This window comes from Eptesicus fuscus, chromosome 2, assembly GCF_027574615.1.
Source record: "Eptesicus fuscus isolate TK198812 chromosome 2, DD_ASM_mEF_20220401, whole genome shotgun sequence".
NCBI lineage: Eukaryota > Metazoa > Chordata > Mammalia > Chiroptera > Vespertilionidae > Eptesicus > Eptesicus fuscus.
In genome coordinates, this window is record NC_072474.1 from 27,387,508 (window position 1) to 27,412,997 (window position 25,490).

The 25,490-nt window shown below is 43.6% G+C and overlaps 1 protein-coding gene across 1 annotated transcript in view; it reads left to right on the top strand.

The window, feature by feature from the left end:
• FRMD4A (FERM domain containing 4A) overlaps positions 1-25,490 on the top strand; it is a 240,830-nt gene that overhangs the window by 19,599 nt on the left and 195,741 nt on the right. The window contains exon 2 of the mRNA XM_028156513.2: positions 8,958-9,023. Coding sequence (XP_028012314.2) covers positions 8,958-9,023 — 66 coding nt within the window. The remainder of the gene's footprint in view (positions 1-8,957; positions 9,024-25,490) is intronic.

Below are 25,490 nucleotides of genomic sequence, written 5' to 3' on the forward strand. Positions count from 1 at the left end.
GGGGGAGGAGGAAGGAGAGCGGAGCAGGAGCAGCAGCAACACTAAAATATGCTTTACAAAGATCCTCCAGTAAAACACTGGCCTCACTTATGACCTCATCAAATGCAAACTTGCAGAGGGAGGAGCTTTGAAGAATGCAAGGCTATTTCAAGTTTTGCATTGCAGTACATTGGCATGTGAATTTGTTTCTAACAGAGGCACTCACTTAAATCACTTTCATCTGGGTTTTATAAGTTACAACTGTATTGAGGAGCAAAGACCTTCATGGACAGGCCTGGGTGTGTCCTTCTTTTAAATCCAGGAGACTCATGGGAAAGACAGAGGTGGGATAATTTGCCAGAGGTCATAGAGCAAAGTAGGGACAAGGTCATTCTCTCTGCATTGGATTTCTGGTGTCTAGCATCTTGTGTCTCCTTTCCTTCCATTATCATCTTGTATGTCACTTAAAGACAAAACAAGATAAGCTTGAGATAAATCAGAGAGAGGGAAAAATAAAAATGGACACTATACCTTTAACCTTTAACGGTTATAGCAGAGACCCCTTATGTTCTGTTACTACATTACAATATGATATTACATTATAATTGTGATTATATCTGGTATTTTCATGGTACAGGATAAGTGTGGGCAGCAAAGAGTGAATAATTTTAACTAATTTTTATTTGCCTGAAATCCTTTCTACTTACGTATTTGCTGTCTGAGTTTCTTGAGGCCACTGTGATCGTATCACATTCATTCCTTTCCTGGATGTGACAGGTTTTGGATTACTGAGATTTTGTGATCTTGTGACTTTTTGGGACCTAGATGGGTGGTAGGGCGTCATTTGTCTGAAGAGGAAGCTGAAGTGGAACAAGGGAGGGTTCATGGTGAGTTGACCCCGAGAGCAGATGCTCCCACAGAGAGTTGCACTGGGAAGTTGTAGTCATGTGTCTGGAATTTCCTTCTGAGCCTCAAGATGTCCTGGGTCAAAGGGCGCCTGTGAGGTGCTGCTGTAATACATCCGGATTCCTTGAAATGCCCTGCCTTAAGGAACGTGCTTAGGGAGGGCGTGCTGGAAGACTCCTCGCTGCTTGGGCCTTGGCTAGCATGCTCTTGAAATCTGAAGTAATACTTAACAGCACTTAAGTAAACCGAAGTTTGGAAGTCGTACTTTCAAACACATGATGATAAACTTTAAAAGATAGGATTTCGGGTTGTTTGGGGGAACATGGATCGTTTTCCTAAATGAAGCATGCTTGGGAAACGCTAATTCTTCCTTTTCTACAACTCTAGTGGAGTCTTTAATAATTTTCGTCTTATTGTCTCATAAAGGTATTGTCTGTAAAATGAATATGAATCATAACTGGGAAATGTACTATGCACAGGGACGTAAACAAGTAGGCATGTGGTAACGAGGTGAAAAGTGCTTTTGCAGGGCTGGGAACATTGCCTAAGCAGGTCTCCTCCGGCCCACCCACCCCTTCTCCCCACCACTGCCCTGCATCTTAGAGATAACAATTTCAGTACAAATTAGCATCAGGAAATACACTGATAATGTGTGAATTGAATAGTTTTAGTGTTTGTTTTTATAAACCATTTGTTTCTTCTTCTAAGTTCAGGATCTCTTACCCTATAGTCATTCACCCAGCTGCATTAGATTTCTAGGGCAACGTTCTAAACAGTGGAGCTAGGGTTGTTTCTTTAGAGCACTTCCTCCACATATATGTACCACAGTGTATACGTTATTTGTCGTGGGGAAAGAAACAATGAGGAAGAAGTGGCAGAAAGAGAAAGGGGGAGAGGTGATACATAGGGTGTCCCAAAAAATGTACACACACATTGAATAATTATAAAGGCAGTGTTTATTAAAGTACCTTTCATTTTCAAAATTAATAGAATCTACAGACATTGTGTGTTTACATTTTTTTGGAAACACTGTATAGAGAAAAAAGTGATAGTAAGAGGCATAGTATAATGGGTTTTACTTAATTTTGAATTGGAAGACAAAATATTCTTAATAAAGCATAGTTTCACATGCTGAGCTTTCCATGTAAAGCAACCCCAAATGGCCATTTGGGAGTTGTCATTGCTAGTTAGTTAGTTATTATTTGTTTTTTTAGTTGATGCCCTGATGAGGGGGACTCCCCTGCCACATTTGGACAGCAGTGCTTCCCACCATCAGTAATAAATTAAGCTACTGTAGACAGATGCTCTCAAATGGAGATATTTATAATTCCCCCTTTGAGATGCTGGGTTTCCTGAACCGCTTCTGGTCACAGTTGGCTTCCTATTAATTCTGCCTGCAGGGAGAGAATGTGTCAGACTTTCAATCTTCAGATTTCTGACCTATGTGACAGTTGTAGTTCTCATTTGTAAATTAATTAATTTGATTTAATACGTTAAAAACACAGGCCATCTAAAACAAATTTGCCCAGAAAGAAGCTTCTCAGGCTCCATTTCCGATGGCTGGCCTCAAACACTCTCATTCATTTTTCTAGATCAAGTTACTTTATTATATTATTCTAACTGGAAAAAAACACACACACAACATTTTGAGTGATATTTGGGTGGGGTCGGGGGAAGCACCCATAAGCCTACTACCTTAGCACATCAGCTGTTTTATTTATGTCTCCTAATTCCTGTCCATCTGCCCAACAATTTTATTGGCTGACCTTATAGTTCACATATCATTATGTTCTGCTGTGCTTACTTAAGCTAGTATCCCGAATCCATGTTTCTGCATAGTCTTCATGATTCAGTGTATATCTTAACAGAAAAGTTGGACAAATGGGGTAGATACCCTACCTTCAAAATAATAATTTTCTTTAGATTCTTTACATCACAGCACACTTGGCAAGCCTTTGCTTGGCATAGGAGTGTATGTAGCCAGACGATTTATGGTTGGAGTGGTAGCCAGCTAGCTGACATCTACGAGAAGCCTTGTTCTCAAAAGGATTTCCTTGGAGGGTGATTCCAGTGCCCCAATTGTGCCTGCACAGCTGAAAAGGAAAGCAAGGAAAGCAATATTGCTTCACAATTGTTAGTATTCAAAAGGAAATTTCAGTGTCCCTGGCGAGCCAGACAAAGCTACAGATGTCCACTCTTTGTCTGTACACACCCAGAATGGTAAGCCTTTTCTGAACTGATAACAGGATACTCCCATCTTACTTCAGTATGAAAAAAACACAGGTCCTCCTTTTGAGGAAAAACTACTGCAGTGCTCTCAAAAGACAGCCGTGCTTTCAAACACATGATGATTCCAAGTTGAGTTTCTGTTTAGATTCACATTTCTGGGCTGACTCTTTTCAGCAACATATTGTCTTCCAAAAGGGAGGCAGCTTACAAATTCCCGATTCAAATGCGAGCGTGCTTATAAATCCCCAGACTGAGCTATGGGACTTTGATGAAGAGATGAGTGAACTTGGAAGACCTTGGGTGGATCTCAAAATCGCAATGAGTCTCAATGCATGTTACTTCCTTAAAGTGCTGAGCAGATAAGGTGAGATTAATGTAATGAAAATTTTATGTTTCCGATAAAATGAGAACCTCAGGGCAAACTTCTAGACATGGGTGTGAACTCAGTGTCATGTCACACTTGGCATGTTTTGAAATACTTTGAGAAAGTAAGATACTATCCCTTAATACTGTGATTAAAACTTTATTTGAGGCCTGGTCAGGTGGCTTGATTGGTTGGAGTGTCCCATATGCTGAAAGGTTGCAGGTTCTGTTGTAGGCAGCAGGGATAGCACCAGGTACTATACCCTTGGGGTCAGACCAGACCTGGGTTCAGCAACCTTGGTACTTGGATTCTAGACAGGTAAGAATTCAAAGCCAAGACACAAACTATAAGAGAACATCTCTCTCTCTATATATATATAAAAGCCTACGTGACCATCTGACTGCCTGACCAGTAGCTATGACACGCACTGACCACTAGGGGGCAGATGCTCAATGCAGAAGCAGAAACTACAGGCATGGAAACATGGAACAGACTGATGAATCTCAGAGAGAAAGGGGGAGGGGGAGGGGGAGGGTGGGAAGAGATTAACTGAAGATCTTATATGCATACTAGAGGCCCAGTGCAGGAATTTGTGCATGGGTGGGGGCCAGCCAGGGGGAGGCGCCACGGGAGGTTGGCTGGCCAGCCCCACCCCCATCGGGCTGGTTGGCTGGCTCAAGTGTGCGTCATAGCGACTGGTTGTTCCAGTTGTTCTGGTCGTTCCAGTTGCTTGCCTTTTATATATATAGAGACCCAGTGCATCGATTCATGCACTGGTGGGATCCCTCAGCCTGGCCTGTGCCCTCTCGCAATCCAGGACCCCTCGGGGGATGTTAGAGAGCTGGTTTCAGCCTGATCCCCACTGGCCAGGCTGAGGGACCCCGCTGGTGCACGAATTCATGCACTGGGCCTCTAGTTTATTTATAATATCACAGAGATAGAAGAAGTAATTTGTAGAAGAAATGGACTTAGGAAATAAGTTATAGAGGTAAAGGAAGGGCCCTAGGAGCTTGGGAGTGAGGAAGCTAATGGTAATGCACCAAGGGGGAGGGGAGTGGGAAGGGGGAAAGGAAAGGCACAGGTGTGCCCCTGGGAGGGAGAGTGAACTGGGTCCTCAGTCCTAAGGGTTTTAAAGGTGGAGACTTTAGGGGAGGTCCCAGGGGAAGATCTCCATGGACTATTCAGCAGCTTTCCATAGGTCTTCACTGATTGGTTGGCACCAGTGCAGGGGTCATAATCCAATGCAACTGGTCCTGAGGTCAGCCTTGGTGTTGCTTGTCCGGTTTTGCTGCTTTTCTAGACCTGGAAATACAACTGAGGCATAGATGTTATCTCTAGGGAGGAAAGGTCAGGGGGTCCATACCACATGACCAGTGATATGCTAGGGGAAGAAAAGTCACCCTGGGGGCAAGGTCCCACCCTACAGTTGTCCTTTGCTAGGCATCCAGAGCTTTCCACTCTGGTGACCTTCTGTACCTGGCCCATCATCCTTGCTCTGCTCATGTCTGTCTAACTGCCTACCACAGTTCGATTCCTGGTCAGGGAACATACGTAGGTTGTGGGTTCAATTCTTAGTCAGGGTGCTTACTGGAGGAAGCTGATCCATGTGTCTGTCTGTCTGTCTATCTCTCTCTCTCTTCCTTTCTCTAAAATCAGTGAACATATCTTTGGGTAAGGATAACGAAACAACAACAACGAAAACTTTATTTGATACAGTAATGTCTTTCAGATACCAATATTTCTTTGTTTTTATGAAATGTATTAGAATGTGAATAAGGAACACAAGAACGTGTTTATATCCTTAGCCTTTTACAGTACAGTGAGGTGATAGCTCATTGTGGTTTTCATTTGTATTTCCCTGATGATTATTGATTTTGGGCACCTTTTCATGTATCTGTGGGCCATCCATATACATCCATATTTTCATTGGAAAAATGTCTATTCAGATTCTCTGTCTTCTTCTTCTTCTTCTTCTTCTTCTTCTTCTTCTTCTTCTTCTTCTTCTTCTTATTATTATTATTTTTTAAATATATTTTTATTGATTTCAGAGAGGAAGAGAGAGGGAAAGAGAGAAATATCAATGATGATGCCTCCTATATGCCCCCTACTGGGGATCGAGCCAGTAATCCAGGCATGTGCCCTGACTGGTAATTGAACTGTGACCTCCTAGTTCATAGGTCAATGCTCAACCACTGAGGCACACTAGCCAGGCCTCTCCCTATTTTTAATAGGATTTTTTTGTTTGCTATTGAGTTATATGATTATTTTTCTGTATTTTAGATAATAACCCCTTTTTAGGTATATGATTTGCAAATATTTTCTCGCATTTGGTGGGTTTCCTTTTCATTTTGTTGATGGCTTCCTTTGCTGTGCAGAAGCTTTTTAGTTTGATGTAGTCTCACTTGTTTAGTTTTTGAAGCTGATGAACTTTTAGATTAAGTCATTTGGCTGGGATGACTGCTGTTTATAAGGTTGTGGCTAAGACAATTAACACCTGAAGTTAAGACCAGAGAGTGAATAAAGACTTTGCATAGACCCATCTCATATCCACAACTGCCTGCTTTGGCTTAGATGTGCAAAATAGCAAGCCTTTGGACTGAAGTTTTTCTCAAATTTTCACTCTATTTTAACCTCTGTTAGAGTGCTTATGAGCATGTGAAACTTTTCTTGATGACTTGTCTTAGAGCTAGGGACTGCTGAGTCACTAGAACTCGGATTCCAGAGACTGTTTTCGCCCCTCCCAAGCAGGACGTGCTGCTCTGGTTTAGATCCCATCAGTAGGGAAGTCTGACTCCATGGAAGGATGATGGGTTGGCTTCTTTTGAGGAAGGACCCAGAGAATTTTCTTATGGGAGTGCATGCCAGCTTTGAACATGCTGATGGTTAGAGAGTAAGCCCTGTTAAACAAGAGGAGAAGAAGCTATCATTTCTATGTTTCATTAAGAAAGTACTCGGGAGAAGGGACTGACCCCGATGGCCGTACAATTAGGTGAGACCAGGATCTGCCATGTGAATCCTTGCCTTTGATCTGCTCGTAGCTGGTGCAAAGGAAGGTAGCTTCAGTTAGGGTTACAGAGTCATGTGAAAATTCAAAGGCTGGAGGAGTCTATGTGGCTTCAAGTCCAGACAGTGGTTTTGGAGCCAGCTCCTATTAGTAGTTGTTACCTTTTCAGGAATTTTGCATGTCAGTTGTAAAATATAGCCATTATAAAAATTATATAAAATATCATTAAATAAATTACATTAAAAACTAAGATAATAAATACTAAGATCCACCACTTCCTAATTAGTTTACTATACTTTACTATCACCTACATTCTTGAGGTTACTTATGTCTATTGCATCTGTTGGAAATACTATTGGTGTTGTCATGACAATAGCTTGAAGGCAGACATGGTGAAGACATTTGGAGCACAGTGAGACAGTTTTTGGTGAGTGCTGGCCAGCTGACATCTATGGGAAGGCTTGTTCTTCATGGGATTTCCTTTGAGGGTGATGTCAGGGCTCCAGCAAGTGCTACAAACAAATGCATTCTTTTTAACTCAGAAAGATAGTTAAATATTCACTAGCACCCACTGGGCCCAGCCCACTCATTTTTATGTGTGAGACTGGGGCACGGAGAGGAACAGGGGCTTGTCCAAAGTCCTGCAGCCAGTACCTTGTGGGACCAAGACTCAACTTGGGTCTCCTGGTGCCTGTTTAGGGGCTCTTTCTGTTACATCACACAGAGGTATTAGTAGTGAAAAGCACCTGGGTTAGGGTCAGCTTAGCACTTATCTCCAGGGTTCCTCTCTCACAGGTGAAAGCACTGTGGGTCTAGGGCAGTGGTCGGCAAACTCATTAGTCAACAGAGCCAAATATCAACAGTTACAACAATTGAAATTTCTTTTGAGAGCCAAATTTTTTAAACTTAAACTTCTTCTAACGCCACTTCTTCAAAATAGACTCGCCCAGGCCGTGGTATTTTGTGGAAGAGCCACACTCAAGGGGCCAAAGAGCCGCATGTGGCTCGCGAGCCGCAGTTTGACGACCACGGGTCTAGGGTCATAAACAAGCAGAGTAGAGAATTGACACATATCAAATGCAGCAGCCAGAGGGGTGGTCATCTGCTCCCTGGTGATCATAAGTGGGACAAGTTTTGAGGTGGGAAGCGACAGAGACTGGATACTGAACTCTGTCTCTAATTTGTGGTGATAAAGTAATTGAATGGAAGAATGACTAAAGAATGAGCAACTTTTATCACCACCTGATATCGTGTTATGTATGTATTTGCTATCCTATATAATAAAGAGGGAATATGCAAATTGACCGTGACTCCACCACAGAGATGGTGGCGCCCATAGCAGAGGCGGGGTTTCTGTAACACAAGATGGCTACACCCACAGCAAAGGCCTAGTTCCCATAACGAGCCTCAATGAGCAATCAGCAGGGACCTGAGACTGCACACCACCCTGCCCCCGTGGGGCTTGACAGGGAACCTCAGGCCGTGCCCCCCACCAGGCAGGGCTTGACGGGGGACCTCAGGCCATGCCCCCCACCCGGGCACCAGGCCGGGGGACCTGAAGCCATGCACCCTGCCCCGGTGGGGCATGATGGGGGACCTCAAAGTGCACCCCCCATCCTGGTGCTGGGCCGGGGGACCTCAGGCTGCTCCCCTTGCCCTGGGCCGGGGGACCTCAGGCTGCACCCCCTGCCCAGTGTGGCTTGATGGGGGACCTGAGGCTGCGCCCCCCTCCCAGTGGGGCTTGACAGAGGACCTCAAGGCGTGTCCCCCTCCCAGCAGGGCTTGACGAGGGACCTCAAGGCATGCCCTCCACCTCAGTCCGGGCTGGGGACCTCAGGTCATGTCCCCCGCCCCAGCGCCGGGCCAGGGGACCTGAGGCTGCGTCCCCCGCCTGGCAAGGCTTGACAAGGGTGGGACCGGCCAAGTCTGGATCTAGCCCAATGGAGGTGCCGGCCAGGTCTGGGTCTCATGCGATTTTGAGGCTCACGTGGGTGGGCAGGGACTTGACTCTGGGCCCCGTGGTGCACCCCAGACTCTGACAGGAGGAAGATTTTCATATATATTTTACTAACTTTCTTTCATCTCTGACACTTCTATTATAGAGAAAGGGCCAATAGCAATATTAAAATATTTCCTCTAATTAATCCCCCTTTAATGTGCATGAATTTTGTGCACCAAGCCACTAGTTTTATTATAAGTTTCCCTATAGGATTGTAAGTTCCACGAGGGCAGGAACCTTGTCTTGCATGTCGCTGTACACCCTGCTCCCAGAATAGTGCCTGGCACATAGAAAGTGCTCATAAATATTTTTGAATGAATGAACAATGCTGCTCATGGTTGGCATTACATAGCCCAAATCCCTGGGGGAAGTTTGGCCCAGAGGAATGTGCCCAGTGGAGTCCAGCACAGGGGACCCCTCTCATTGTTTGCCAGGCTGCTAGACTTTCAGTGACCATCATTTCTCTTTCTTCTCAGATGACGGAGGGCCGTCGATGTCAAGTACATCTTCTTGATGACAGGAAGCTGGAACTTCTAGTACAGGTAAATGACTTTGGGCCCAATTTCTAAGTTTCTTCTGTGACTGATGTGGCTGGCTCACACTTTGATTCAGCTGAGGGGTGGGCAACAGTGTAAACTATTTTTCAGCCTAAATCTGTACAAATCTATGAGAAAAGATTATGACACACCCTGGTGTTTTTGTGTGTGATTGCTATTTTTGGTCATTCTGTTTCTTTTCACACCACGCCTAAGGCATTCAAGGTCAGATGTATATCTAACCTATTGTTGCAAATCTCTAGAAAAGGAAATTCCACGACTGCTATTAGCTATTCTTTATGTTTGAAAGAAGTTAATTATAATATAACCTAAATAACTCTTGCTGTAGCCAAAACTGGTTCAATTGTCTAAAACACAGTTCATTATTTCAAGTTAAGCTTTCATGGAGATGAAGAAAGGGAAGCAATCTCTTGGCTCTGTCTTCGCTTTAAGATCTGAATAAGCACCTGACGCCATCCTGTGCGTCAACATTGCCATCTCCGTTGAACATCTGTAGAAACTGACAGAGGAAATCAATGTATCTCCGAGCTAAGAACACATCAGTGTCAGGGAAGTCCAAAATGTAATTAGGATCAAAGACCCTGGTCTTGCTCAACTTACTCTTGAAAAAAACATTGTTTTATCCAGAGCCCTAAAGAGTGGTGAAGTTTCCAAACTTGATTTAAATAACTTAATTCCAAATCTGTTGCTCAACTCCAACTTTTGTAACTATATTTGCTTGATATTCTCAAATGTCTATCAAACTCATAGGGCACTGCTCCTTATCCATGACATTTTGCTGTGAAGAAGCTACAGTTCACCAGTCAGTTGAAATGATACCCGCATGCTCACTCCCTCGGGGAACCACACTGCACCATTGTGGAGAGTCACATAGAAGTACTCTCCTCTCGTGTTCCCTTGTACATGCCACGTGGATTTCAAATTGCTAATTTAAAAAGTTAATACTTTTCATAGGAAGTAAATTATAAAGACAAATACAATGTAGGAAACAGAGAAAATAGGACATAGCTCATAATCACAGCACACTAATTCAACTACTCTTCTCATTTTGGCATATCTCATATTTATACTTATAGTCTTCATATTTATATTCCTTACATCGTTGTGATCATAATGTATGTATAATTCTATATATTTTTCCACTTAACATTGTCCTTCACTCGCATTTTTCAAGTTATTATCAATTGTTATCTTTGTTAATGGCTGTATAAATTCTAGAAAAGGATATACCATTATTAGCTAATCATTCACCCTTCTGAGTACATTTAAGGATCTTTTGTTGTTGTTTTGTAATTTTTTCCACTATGACAAGGAAATGCTGTGATTAATTTATCCACATATGTAGAGTTCTCCCACATTTTGGGTTGTGTCTTTATTAGGCTAGATTGCAAGGTCTCCAGTCTTATGAAGAGTCAAACTTGTGATCTGGGTTGGGGGGTGAGTGGGTAGAGGGGACTATAAAGGAGCAAGATCTCTTCAGTTAGCAGGATCAGGACTAACAAAGTGATTGGAGCTTTAAGTTGTTAAGAATCAGTGTGAGCCCTTCACAGGTGAGTGGTCTTGCAGTGTCTTAGATGCTTTTTGTGTAACAAGGCTTGGAGGTTTGGATAGCAGCCAGCCTCTGAAACAGGAAGTGAGGCCTCAGTGATAGTGAAGGCACCTTCTCTTGGCCAGCCTGCCCTGGGAAGACTGAATGGAGGCATCTGAAATGGACTTCAGTCACAGAAAAGATGTTTTATGACTGATGGCCACAGTTTTAGAAAGGCCATCCTCAGCCCTTAACTATCAAGAAAATCTTGAATTGGACCAAGCAAGAGTTCATACTCTTCCCATCCCTTTTTAGAATATACTTCATGTGATTTCCTCTTCCTAGCACACTCTTTCCCACCCAGTCCCTGTTCCTGGCTGGTTTCTGTTAAGTTGTCAGACCATAGCTTAGAAAATGCATTTCCCCCCAAGGCTTTCCCTGGCGCTACCCTCTGCCCGTCCATAGCTGGGTCTTAGCTGTCCCCCCCACCCCAACTCCCCCTTTCCCTCTAACAGCACTGTCATAACTCATTTTCACATTCACTGTCATTGCCTGTTTATTTGTCAGCATTTCCCAGAGCCACCAACAAATTAAGGACTGGGTCTGTTTTTTTTATCACTGTATCCCCCATACCCAGCCCATGCCTGGCACACATGTCAGTAAATAAATACTTCTTGAGTAAAAATAAATAAATAAATAAGAAAAGAGTGAATCCTAAAGTCCCCTGGTGTTACTTCCCCAAAGGACTTACTTCTTGCCATAGAACCATCGCTTGGCAGGGGATTTACTTAGGTTAGTGCAAAACAAATAAATGAGTAAGTAAAAACAAACAAACAAACAAACAAACAAATAAAGCCCAGCCAGCATGGCTCAGTGGTTGAGCATCAACCTAAGAACCAGGAGATTACAGTTCAATTCCCAGGTCGGGGCATTTGCCCTGATTGCAGGCTCATCCCCAGTATGAGAAGTGCAGGAGGCAACCAATCAATGATTCTCTCTTATCATTGATGTTTCTATCTCTTGCTCCCTCTCCCTTTCTCTCTGAAATCAATAAAAATAAGTATATAAGTAAATAAGAAACAATTCTAAACTCCTTTCTACATTTTTGCAGGGTGGGCTTCTGCAAAACTTTGGGAAACAAGGTTAAAGTTATTTGACAAAAGCCAACTTAAAAATATGACTTTTCTTTCTCATCTACAAAGTGTTATTGTTCAGGATTACGTTCTTTTAACAGAATCATTTCTAAAGGGAATCCCTATTCTCCAGCTCTTTGAGCCATCTCAGGGTTTTGAGCAGCATAAAGCATTATGACTTCATATCCTTCTTTTTTATATTTTAAATTCACAAAGTGATGAGATCCATTATTGCTAAAGGTTTTGTTGTTATTGTTGGACAATTTCAAAATATTTGTAAAAAGCCTTAGACTAAGCAATGCCTTTCAATGTTTCCGCGATTGCCTGACAAGGTTTATAAGACAGAAAGTGGGTTTGGGGTTTGTAGGAAATGTTTATTTCCCATGGAGAAGCGCAGGGGTTTACACCAGGGTGAGTGACTGACAAACATTCCTAAGTAGCACAGAGGTGGGAGGTCTAGTTTTTCGATCATTAATTATTAGGTAAGAGACACATCAAAGGCTACACCTCAGACATTCAGAAGCAGGAAAAGACTGAGCTGACAGAGTCAGCAACTAACAATTGCTTCCCACCAGGAGGATGCTGTTAAGCAGTCTACCACAGGGACAGTTTTCTGCAGTGGTGTAGACCTGGTCATTGTATTGGTAGCATTTCCCTTCTCTGGATCACAGAGCAAAATGGCCATAATCCCCAAATGTAATGCTTTTTCTAAAGCCCTTTAAGATTTCTGAGTGAAATCTGCTTCCATATCCCTGACTGCCCTGAGTAATTTTGCATCACTCATATGAAGGGAAGGGAAGGTTAAGAGAGCACATACTAGGATTTCATATACGAAAGGCTCATCCCTAAATCCACAGGCAGGCCCTTGACACCAGGACATTATGTGACTTTTAAAATCATTGAATTTTTTTTGAGGACAGCTGGAATGAAGATGTGAGCATTCAGTAACAAATCAACCACAGTCATCGACGTGGGGCAGGTGGTCCAGCCAGGTCACCCTCCCATCCAACCCAGAGACATCCAAAATTGTTTCAACCAACTAGAAACATACTCGAAAAGCCTGTGTCAGAACGAGAGAGGCCACCATCGTGGGTGTCTCTTAGTCAGCCTCTGCCTGAGGCTTCCGTAACCAGACCAGAGGGCGCCTGCATGTTTTGTACTGAGCTTTACAAGCCTTGGCTTCGTATGGTTATTCCTTGAAAATGACTTTCTTCACTTTTCTATGATCTGAATGCAGATTTTGGGGAGCATTCTGAAAGCAGAGAAAAGGAAATGTGGTTCAGCCTTAGTAAGAATAGGTAACATAGACAGAGAAGAATTTCCTGACAGTGAGGGTCCGAAGATAGAAGCCATTAACAGGGAAGGTTCAAGGCTCTTTCTCCTGGGAATCTTAAAAAAGGGATAGGTTTTCATTAGTTTGGAATGGCTGAGGTGTAGCCAGCCCTTCCTTATTAGGCTCTCTGAGGCTGTGCTGCTGTATGGTCCCCTGTCTTACAGGAAGACAGGCCAGGGCAGGAAACAGGCCCGGGCCTTCTGCTCCAGAGGCACCTGGTGTCAGGGCGTTCCCCGCACTTCAGATGAGTCCTTGCCATCCCCCAACTCGGCTGCAATGAACTCCGCTTCTTTTTAATAAAATTTATTATTAATTATAATTGACATAAAATATTATATTATTGTCAGATGTACAGCTAGTGGCTAGACACTGATATACCTTAGGAAGTGATCATCCTGTTAAGTCTAGTATCCGTCTGGTACCATACACAGTTTTACAATATTATTGAGGGATCCTGGATTGCAAGAGGGCACAGGCCAGGCTGAGGGACCCCACCAGTGCATGATCAGGGCCGGGGAGGGACAGCAGGAGGGCTCCAGGGCGTGTCCAGCCCATCTCGCCCAGTCCTGATCAGCCGTACCCCAGCAGCAAGCTAACCTACCTGTCGGAGCGTCTGTCCCCTGGTGGTCAGTGCGTGTCATAGTGACTGGTCGAATGGTCAAACAGTTGGACACTTAGCATATTAGGCTTTTATAGAGAGAGACAGTCCCAATGCTGAACTTGACATCCCCGTGACTATTTTTACAACTGTCTATTTGTACTTCTTAATCCCTTTTATCTTTTACGTCCACCCCCCACCTCCCTCTGGTGACTATCAGTTTTTGTTCTCTGTATTTACAAGTTTATTTCTGTTTTGTTTGTTTGTTTAGATTGGTTTTTTTTAGATTCCACATATAAGTATAATCATATGGTATTTGTCTTTCTCTGTCTGACTTATTTTGCTCAGCACAGTAACCTCTAGGTCCATCCATGTTGTCATAAATGACAAGATTTCATTATTTTTTTTTAGTTGAGTAATATTCCATTGTATATATGTATACAAATATTTATTCATTTGTCTTTGATGGACACTTAGGTTGCTTCCATATCTTGGCTATTATACATAATGCTGGAATGAACATAGGGGTGCATATGTCTTTTCGAATTAGTTGAACCCCACTTCTTGTTTTGCTGAGAAAGCTGCCCTGTTGAGGAGGCAATATTCCAGGATTACAGTGTTGCCACTCTGACCCCCTCTCTCATGGCCATTGTCAGCACACATATAACCATCTACTTCTGTTAAAATAGAGGAACCAAGTGTCCGTGGATTCAGAGATGTGGAATCAACTTCAGTGTTTTTCAAGAAAATTAAAGATAGTAGCTGGATTTTTTTCTGTACATGACATGGTGTCCCTGATCCTGAGAAAACCAGTGAGACAGAAGCATCAGGAAAGATTTAGAGCTGCTCTGGGTAGGATGGTTGGAGCACTTGAAATGTGGCCAGTCCAGACTGCTGTGCTGTCTGTATAAAATATGCACCAGAGTTTGAAGACTTCATATAAAAAAAGGAACTAAAATGTCTTGGTGATTCCATGTTGAAATGATGTTTTGGGTATATTAGGTTAAAACATATATGTAATTAAAATTAATCTCACTGATTTCTTTTCCCTTATTTAATGTGGCAACTAAAATTTTTTAATTTCACATTGGGCACACATTTGTGGCTCACATTACATCTCTGTTGGAAAGCTATCTCTGAAGAATAGAGAGAAGATCATTTAAGCAAGAGAAACAGTTATGGACATAATAGAATTGTTTAGGATTACCCAGATGTAATCCTGGATATCTTCCACAGTAATGACTACACTTTATGGTTTTTTTTATAGAGTTTCTATGAATTTTATCTTATTTAATCATCACATTAACTGTGTCAATACTTAGGTACTCTCTGAGACAAGGAAACAAATTGAGACGGGATAAATAACATGCTCAAGGCCGCATAGCAGTACACACAGCTTGAACATAGGTCTTGTCTGTTTTCCCTGCACCATAAAAAGTACACTGAGTGGCCAGATTATTATGATCTCTGAACACATAATAATCTGGCCACTCAGTGTGTGTGTGTGTGTGTGTGTGTGTGTGTGCACGCGCATATATATACATATATATATTAGAGGCCCGGTGCATGATTTCGCGCATGGGTGGGGTCTGGCCAGCCTGGCCAGGGGGAGGGGACATGGGCGTTTGGCTGGCCTGCCTGCTGGTTGCACTCCTGGTCGAGGGGACAATTTGCACATTAGCCTTTTATTATATAGGATATACACTGAGTGGCCAGATTAATATGCGTTCAGAGATCATAATAATCTGGCCACTCAGTGTATATACTGTGAAACCTAGAATATGATGTGGTTCACCTGGAATGTGGCAGCTGTGCTGGCCTCTAACCAGCATTGTAAGTGACTGGAATTAAAGACTTTAAACCTCTTCTCAGGTTGAGAACTGAAGATGGGCTTACCCAGGTCATTCCGTTTCTTCAAACACAGTTTCTAATCTACCCAGTGAAAATTTAAACATGTGCCACATGATTATGAAGGATTTTCACATCATGTAGACAAGCCTGAGGGTATCAGGTGTGGAAGAAGATTAAATAAGCAGGTTAAATCAGTGTTGCCTTGTCATCACTGTCTGACAGTGGTGCTAGTGACACTTTCTTAAAGGTTAATAAGTATGTTAATATGGGCTTTGAGTAAAGCAGTGTTGAAGGCAAAGTAAATATTCTGGACTATAAAGGGCTAAAAACCTCATAAACCATGTATATGACTTAAACAAAAATCTGGAACCCTAATCATGCCACATAGAATAAATCAGCAGGCCTGGGTTCTCTACATGTGTGCACACACCCCTCTCACACCCCATCCTCAGCTACTTCCGTAGCTTCATATGTTCTTTTGAAAAAATATAAAGGATTTAGTTGGATACAAATCCAAGTAAAACAAGAATTCCCCACAAGGTACATATTGCCAAGGGAAAAAAATAAGTTGATTCCCTATCTTCCTAACTGAGAAGGGTGGCTCAATTTGCTCACTGGCCTGTCCACTGATGAGTGAGCCAGGTCTGCCATCTGCTCCTGTCTGGTCTAAATTCACCAGGAGGTCCAGTGTCAGCCAGGGGTGGGAAGCCATGTGCAGAAGCTGGGCGCAGACCAAGGGCCTCGGTGTTGTGACCCTTCTGTCCGGGACCTCCCAGACCGTCAGGCCACCTCATAAAGTAAGAGCCAAGCGGGTGTCAGGCAGCACTGCTTTGGGCTGACCTCAGACTTCACCGCAATTGCCATCATCATTTATTAGGCTTCTTGCTGCAAAGCTACACCAATGAGCCAAACAGATGTCTTTCTAGCCCCTGGGGATGGCTGACAATATTTACATTTTAAAGGCACATGGTGAAGCTAATAGATGTTAAGGTATAGATTAGAGACAGATAAACATAATGACAACCCTAATCAAAAGTTCGTTTAGTGCCTTGGAGGAATCAGAAACAGTCCATAAAGTATACCCTTGGGTGACACAAGCAACTAAGGAGTTTCCCCTTTGGCAAGGAGGGAGGGACCGGTACTTCTTTCTGCAGCAAGCGCCTTGATGGAAAAGCGGGTGAGCACTGTGCTGGTTGGGAACAAAAGACAATCCCTGTCTCCCTGTGGGGCTGTGATAGAGGGAGGGTCGTCAGGATGCAGCCGACTGATGCCGTCATTTAGGGGACCACCAACACATACACACACACACACACACACACACACATGCACACGCACACACACACTCAGTTATACATGCAGTTCAGACAAGACAGCTCAGCCTGGCAGAGGCTGAGGAAAGGAGACCATCTCTCTGGGCTCTCAGGTCCAAGCTCTGGTTGCTTAGCAATAATCCCATTTTTGCTCCCCTCCCCCTCCTTACCCTGCTTTCTCACCCCCTCCCCACCCCATTCTCCCTGAGGCTAATTTTAACCTGTTTTAAAGTGGATTCCTTGGAACCATTTAAAATGGCCAATATTTGGCTGACTTTTCCTACTGAAAGGGCAGTTTCATTTGGTTCCCACTGAATGTGAAGGGGGAGAAAGGGAAGGGGGGAAGAGGCACGCCTCCTTCCCTTCCAGGAAGGACCCCCGGAAAGTGGATTTTATGGTTTTGCTTTCAGTTTTGTTACTGCTGTGTTTCTTTAAACCCTTTACAAAATCATTTCCACATGTTCTCTAAGGTAGCCCCGTGGGAATGTTTGCAGGTAAGGAACCTCAGGTGATGCCTGTAAACTGGGCTCCTAATTTTTGTCTCCCTGATCAAGAGGATAAGAGGGGGGATTAAATGAATTTAACACACAATGCAGTTCAGCGAAATGTGAATAATTATACTTATAGGGGAAAGACACACATAAAACACACACACACACACACACACACGCACAGACACACACACACACACACACACACACACACACACACACACACACACACACACGTGCACCCACCCCTAATAGGAGTGTGGGAAGTTAAGAGGAAGCTGGCCATCTAGAAAGGGTGGTGTCACAGGAATCTGGAAGTTAATCTGGGTGTTTTTGTTTTTTATCCATAATTCACAGATTGACTTTTGTCATATTGCTCAATTCAAACACTTGCTCATTTGGTGCATTTTTATTGTCTGTCTGCCATTGTGCTATGCAGATCTAAGTGTGCTCCCCGTGGGGGCAAGAGGTCATGTCTAGAGGAGAGAAATGATCGTTCAGGCTTTTTAGTATGACTTGTACAGGGGTGGGTGTTCTTTTGTTCCTTCAATGACCTCCCTTCTCCCACCACACTCTGTCCTTCCCTGTAAGGATGGGGTTCAGGATGATTTGGGGGCGTGGAGATCTATTCATCTGGCAGCTTCTGCTGCTGCTTGTCTCACTCGTGGGAAAGAAGGAAGGAAGAGAGGGAGGGAGAGGAGGAGGGACGGAGTGGGGGAATAAAGGGAAAGAAGGGAGGGAGGTCCTCTCCTGAGAAATAAGGAGCTGTCCAATATCAGGTGGAGGAGGAAGGAATCGAAAGGTCTGAGGGCATCTTGGCTGCTCTATATTTTTCCCGGACTCTTTCACCCACACGGGCCTCCCTAACCCTTGAATCTCTCTGCTTTCCTCTTTCCTCCCTCACCTAGCATTGAACTAATAATTTAGCTGTTAAAGCAACTCAGGAGATTCCAGATTTGGCCAAGCCCCAGTCCCACATGTCGGGTGCCTGCTAGGGATGTGTGACTGCTGAGGTGGCAGCTTTTAACTCCACATACCCAACTCAAGCCTGTTGTCGCCACTCCTCATCAAACCCAGGGCATCTTTTTCTTGCACCTGCTTTGAAGGCGAGCCCACCAAGGCAACCAAGCTTAAGAACCCAGACTCCTTTTTGACTTATTCCTCAATTCTATCTCCATCTTCAAGTCTTGCCAGTTTTTCCCCTCGTCAGGAAAATGGCCTTCCTTCTCCAGTCCCGCCATCACCTTGTGTAGACATTTGCCACCTGGACTTGGCATTCTCAGCACTCTCAGCACCCCTGCTCTGTTTGCTTGGTGTCCTGTAATGAATGGCCTCCTAGCCGACCTCGACATTTCCACACTCTGGACAGCTCATTCCGTCCTATACAACTCAAGTGGGTTATTCTTCCTTCACTGCTGCTTTATGACATGTCTCTGCTCGGCGCCTTTAGTAGTTCATCCTGTTTGGATTCCTCTGTTGGACTGTCATGTCCCTGAATAGTGCGACCCTGTCCTTCTTATAAGAGCAGAATATTAAAGGTGAAGAAGGCAGTTTTGCCCCTAACTGCCTCCTCTCTGTATGTGCCCCAGGTGTCCTAGCTGGGTCCTGAACTTGATGATTACAGGGAACTCTATTGATAGTGATAGACAGATTAACCATGTGACCCTGACTCTCAAACTTCTTTCACTTACAGAATCCTTTGTCCAATTTCATATAAATGAGGAGTTCTGAACCCCACCAGCTTGTCCCACCCACTAACAGGGATTTGCCCAACGGGCCACAGCAGAGCCCACAGGGTTTGGAAATCACTATTCGAAGTAGAAACCAGACAATAGAAAAGTACATATCCTTTACGCAAACCAACACATTCCTGAACAGTTAAGTGTAAATTGAGTTTTAATTATATAAGCCATCTTTTAAATGCTTCGGGAAATTTTATAACTTAGTGATTAATCATCACGTTCGTACCAGACTGTTCTAAGGGCTTCGTGTGTGCTCAGTCTCAGCTGGTGATCAGCTCCACAATGCTATGAGGTAGGTAACTGTTACTGTCCTCATTTTTCCAATGAGGAAATTCAGACACAGAGGAGTCAGTAACTTGTTCAGAGTTGTACAGCTGGTAAATGTGGAGTCCTGATTCAAACTCAGGCTGTCTGGCTCCAGAGTGAGAGCAGCTTGTGACCAGTGTGCTGAGAGCACAGGCTTTGGGGCCAGACGGCCTGGCTTCAGCACCTGGCCCAAATTCAAAACTAGCCAAGGTCACAGAGCTACCAACTCCCGCGCTTAGTAGCTCCATGACCTTAGCCAATTGCACAGCCTCTTTAAGTTTCAGTTTCTTTATCTGTAACCTTGGAATGATAACTGCCTCCAGTCTGCCTGAGGTAATTTTATCTGTAAGTTGATACTAGTACCTGCCTTATAGAGTTGTGGTCAGGATTTGATGAGTTAGAACATGTGAAGTGCTCAGAAGACTTCCTGGCATCTCATGTCACTCTCTTAGCTAGAATCAGATGCCCAGGTTGGACCACTTAGTAGCTATGGTAACCTGGGCAAGCCATGTGCCTTTGCTACCTATCATTAAGTAGGAATAACTACCTTAGCCTTTTGGAGAAATGCTACATAACTTGCTGAGTTATTATTCCTAGTAATTTGGTTTTTATTATGACTCTGTACAAGGCTTTATGGAGTATTTTTAGAGCTCAGTGTAAGCTCACTTGACAAGTGATGGGTTGACTGTCTGTCAAAAATGTCTTAACTGTTCAATCTCCCGGGCTTCTCAGCACATCATCTCCTCATCTTTTAATGAACTGCTGATCCTTCCAGTGTCATATACAACTCCTATGACAAGGTCATACAAGGACATGTATTAATGCAGAGTACTGATAACCATCCAGATAAGTGAATTTAGTTTGACCTCAAATTATGTCAAGGCATGCTAATCACTCCTTGTCATTCTTGGGGATGAAACAGAAAAAAAAAAGACTTTGACAGATTCAGCCTAGTATCTTAAAAATAACCCTGTTCATAATGCTTTACATTAAAATGATCTTGTAGCACAGTTATATACAAATGGGTCATATTAGTCTGACAGAGGGGAGGGTAAAAACTGAGAACAAACACCATCCCTTATAAACAATGGTTTCCCAGCCCATTCCTCACAAACTCAGGTTCTCACAACTTCACACGGTAGCTTGTTTCCCATTCAGGGCTGTGTCCTGGGACAGAGGGGTTGAGGTGCGCTAGCAAGATCTTGTAGCATCGAGTGGGTTGGACGTGTTGGGGCATTCAGGTGTGTTTTATGTGATTCTGCAAGGCTCAGAGGAGCACCTGCCTAACCAGGCCTGCTGAATCTCAGAAATCTGATGATTCCTGGGAGAATCTCATGGCTCTGAAAATGTCTAACTGCTGGTTCAAAACTGGCCAGTTTTTTTTATATGTGTGTTTTTGAAGGAAGAAGGTTTTAAAATCTCATACAAGTCCTCTGAGGGTGGCAGTAGATTAGTACAATGATGCTTACATTTTAAATTGTCGATAGATCTTAAGATACTTTTACTAATTTAAAGTGAGCCATCTGTTAATATTATAAAAAGCCTTTATTAACCTTCCTTACTCTTATAATAGTGTCAGTGATTTATAAAAACAAAGTGTAACTAGACTCATACAAAGGTATGTTAGAAGTATAATAATCCTCCAAATTACCTTAGTTCTCCATTTCATTTCATCACATATCCTTAACAGAGTCAGAGAGGTGGGTAAATGCCTTCTCACCCACCTTTCAGAGATTAAGTGGATTCGATTCCATACCATTGCAATAAAGCAAGTATTACAAGAATGTGAGTCCCATGAATTTTTTGGTTTCCCAGTGCTTATGCAAATTATGTTTGCACTATACTGTTGACTATTAAGTATGCAATAGCATTATAACTAAAAAAAAAAAAAACACAAAAAACAAAAAACGTACATACCTTCTTTTAAAATTACTTTTTGACGCTGAGAGACTTGCTCAGTGCCGAGTTGTCATAAAACTTCAGTTTGTAAAAAATACAATAAAGCGAAGCACAATAAAACAAGGTATGCCTGTATGAACTAATGATACTGTGATAGCCAAATGCCTTCCGCATTAAATTGGTTCAGTCAGAAGCACACGTGCATACATCTTAGGGGGTAGCGCTGCCATGTAACCTTTAGTTCAGCAACAATGTTCTCACCAGATTGCATCTACAAGCATGAAAAAATAGTAGGCTTTTCGCTCAGCTTCACTTTGAGCACAGGGAGACTGGTCACTTGCTGGTGGCATCGGCCCCAAGCACCACATCTTCCACAATGTCACACCCAGGAAAGGGAGTTTCTCCTCTTGTTAACCCTTTTGTCCTGGAGGAAGAACCTTCTCACCCTTACTTCCCTTTGGCACCCCAGTCCGTACCAGGCTCTTGTTCCCATATCTGAGCCAACTGCCAAGGAGACAGGATTAATGTGATGGGCTTCACCCAGTGGTTCTCAAAGTGTGGGCCTGGGTTGACAGCATCACTGTCATTCGGGAACGTGTGAGAAATGTGAGTTTTCGGGCTCCATCAGGCCAGAGCCAGAGTCTGCCCCAGGGCAGTGTGCCCTGGAGCCTGTGTGCTTCCCAGGCACGTCATCTGGAGGCAGGAAGGACTGAAGGCGGAGGAGAGCACTGGGACACAGGCCTTTCTGCTCGGTGTGATGCAGGCATTCCCAGACTTCTGGATTTAAGGGACCAGAACATTTAACGATAAAAGTGGAGCTGGAATATTTGCTTTTTTTGCCAAGTAAAGGTATTAAAAATATTGCTGACTACTGTAACTTGCACTTATGCAATAAAAAAGAAAACACATCGAACAGGATATGAAAACAGAGTAAAGAACAGTCTCTTAAATAGAATACATTTAGCTTTATGAAGCAGTTGACACTCATTAAACTTATTTTTCTTGTTTCAACACTGGCCCATGGAAAAATGTACCCAAGGCTCAGGAAGCACTGATGTGAAAAGCTCACATTTTGGATAAAGTCAGATCCGAATTTGAATCCTGGTTCTCTCTTCCTGTGTAGATGGTGTGTGGCCTTGGAAAATATTTGTCTTCATGAACCTTAGCTTTGTTGTTGCTAAAATGGGAAATATAATAACTACCTTGCAGAATTGTGATGGGAATTAGAGATAATGATAATATGTAAAATATTCTTGTTACTGAGGAAATTCCAAGGATTCAGTCTTCCTCTCAGGAACCAGGGACAAAATCCAATCAAATTATTTACTATACAATAATAGCTAATAATGCAGGCATTCGAAATCTTAAGGCATGGCCTGTGATTCTTGAAACAAGACCAAAGTTAATGTAAGAAGTCTCTACTGCCCCAAGCATGACCTTTGACATCATATCATTTTTCAACTGTGACTCTGTTAGCTTGGCGGTCATAATGAAATACCACAGACTGGGAGGCTTACAGAACAGAAATGTATTTTCTCACAGTTCTGTGATCTAGAAGTCCAAAATCAAGGTGTCAGCAGGTTCTGTTTCTTGTGATGTCTCCCTCCTTGGCTTGCAGATGGCCACCTTCTCACTGTCTTCACATGGCCCTTTCCTGTGCAGGCATTCCCCACCCCCCAACCCCCCTCCCCGCCCCCTGCCAACGTCTCTTCCTCTTCTTGTGAGGGCACCAGTCCTGTTGGATCAGGGTCCCACCCTATGTAACCTTCATCATTACCTCTCCAAACATAGTCACATTAGACTTCAACATAGAATTTAGGGTGGGGAGCATACAATTCAGATTATCACAGTAATCTTGAGCAAATGATCACTTTAAGCCTTAGAATCTAAATCGTTTTTTTTTTTTTTTTTTTTAAGAAATTAAGTAAAAGAACATAAATGTGGACAACAATGCTTTCCTTGATGGGTAGTTGTGAGGCATAAATGTAGCAGTGTGTGTTAAGCTGCCCATCATTGACATCCTGAGAGCAGCCGGCGGGCTTCATGCCATGAGCTCTACAGGGACACCTGCTGTGCTGCCAGGGTCAGCCTCCTGGGAAGCGGTTTCATGGGACTGGTTCTCAGACGTGGGGTTTCACAGAGGGAGTCCAAGCTGGGTCAGCACATGCCAGCTCAGACCTGAGTCATCACTGGGGCTATAGGTGTCCGCTACTCCCCAGCCTTCATCACTGTAAAATGGGGGCGATGGCCCTGGCTGGTGTGGCTAAGTTGTTTGAGAGTCCTCCCTTATACTAAAAGTCACTGGTTCCATTCCCAGGCACATGCCCAAGTTGTGGGTTTGGTCCCTGGTTGAGGCAACTGATTGATGTTTCTCTCTCTGTCTGTCTCTCTCAAAATAAATAAATAAGTGCATAAATAAAATCCTATATAATAAAAGCTCAGCGACCGAATGGTGGAATGACCAGAATGACTGGTCAACCAGTCGCTGTGATGCGCACTGACCACCAGGGGGCAGACACTCAATGCAGGAGCTGTGCTGCTCAGAGGCGCAGATCCACAGCCACTCGGCTGACCGGGATGAGCGGCACTCCCACAGTGGGCGATCCCCGCACGATCCCCGCAGGCCACACCCCCCACCAGTGCATGAATCCCGAGCACTGGGCCTCTAGTGAAATAATAAACTATGGGTGACAACTTGTAAGGCTCCTTTCTTCTCCGGAGCCAGGAGACTGTGTGCAGTGAGCTGTGATTGAGGCCTGGGTTTGATGACCATCGAGCCTCTGTGTTGACAGGACCATGCGGCAGTCAGGAAAAGCACGTGAGTCTGAATCTTAAGCTCTTGGTGTTCAATAAACTTAAAGGAGAAAGAAAAGAGAGAAGGATGCAATCATGCCCAAAGCCAAATTAACTGGGACCTCACTGAGAACCTTAGAACTTTAAATCTACATCCACAGACTTCCTCAGAGTATATTAGGAATCGTGTTGGCTGAGATTACCACTGCAGAGGGTCATTTTAAAAGTATTTTCTCATAAGTATAATTTCCTTAGTCTTCTGTCCAAATGGATGGTGACCACCTCAAATGTCTAGAAATGGTGATTCTTCCAGCCAAGCCCTAAAATTAGGTTAATCACTGTGTTTATCTTTCTTTCTTCTTCCTTTTTTTTTTTTTTTTTTTTGGTCAATCCTCACTGGAGGATGTTTTTTCCATTGATTTTAGAGAGAGTAGAAGGGAAGGGAGAGGAGGAAAGAGGAGAAAGAGAGAAACTTCAATATGAGAGAGCCACATTAATTGCTTTGCCTTCCACACATGCCCCAACCGGGGCAGGACACCTGCAACCCAGGTACGTGCCCTTGACTTTAATTGAACCCGTGACCCTTCAGTTTCCCAGCCAATGTTCTAACCACTGAGCAACCACCGACCAGGGTTTGTGTTTATCTTGATCATCATCAGATAGGTTTTATTCAATGTCATGGTCCTGGTCAATATGTTAGACTGTATAATAAAGGGAAACAGGCATGTCTCCATGCCCCAGAAATTTATCATCTGAAGAATGTAATGTCAGTACAGTGAGAAATGCAGAAAAAAAATCCAGATGGGAAACAAGGCAACAAACCAAGAGTGTAGTCATGAAAGATGGGTTGATGAAAGTAGACCGTAAACGGTGTGATGGAAAAAGATAATCTTTCCCATGATGTTTCTGAATAGGGGAGTGAGTGGAGAAGAATAGTTATGCCCTGTCTTTCCTGAAAAGAATGGTTTCTGGTGGAGTTAAGCCTATTTTCCCCTGTATCTTCTTTAAGATGCTCCCTGGGTAGGTAGGGTAAAATAGAGGCCAAAGACAGAATCCCGATGGCACTGGTGTGGTCAGAACATGAAGCAGAAGGAAGAGTGTGAGAAAGCGGACAGAAGATGCCCAGTAGATCTGTGTAAACAGAGCCATATGGATTGATAGGACACCTGGCTGGGCAGGAGTGGAATTGGGATTTGATGGGAAGAAAGCAGGAAGTCATGAGGGCACCACACCATGCATTTCTTTTTTTAAAATATATTTTATTGATTTTTTACAGAGAGGAAGAGAGAGGGATAGAGAGTTAGAAACATCCATGATAGAGAAACATCGATCAGCTGCCTCTTGCACAACCCCTACTGGGGATGTGCCCACAACCAAGGTACATGCCCTTGACCGGAATCGAACCTGGGACCTTTCAGTCCGCAGGCCGACGCTCTATCCACTGAGCCAAACCGGTTTCGGCACCGTG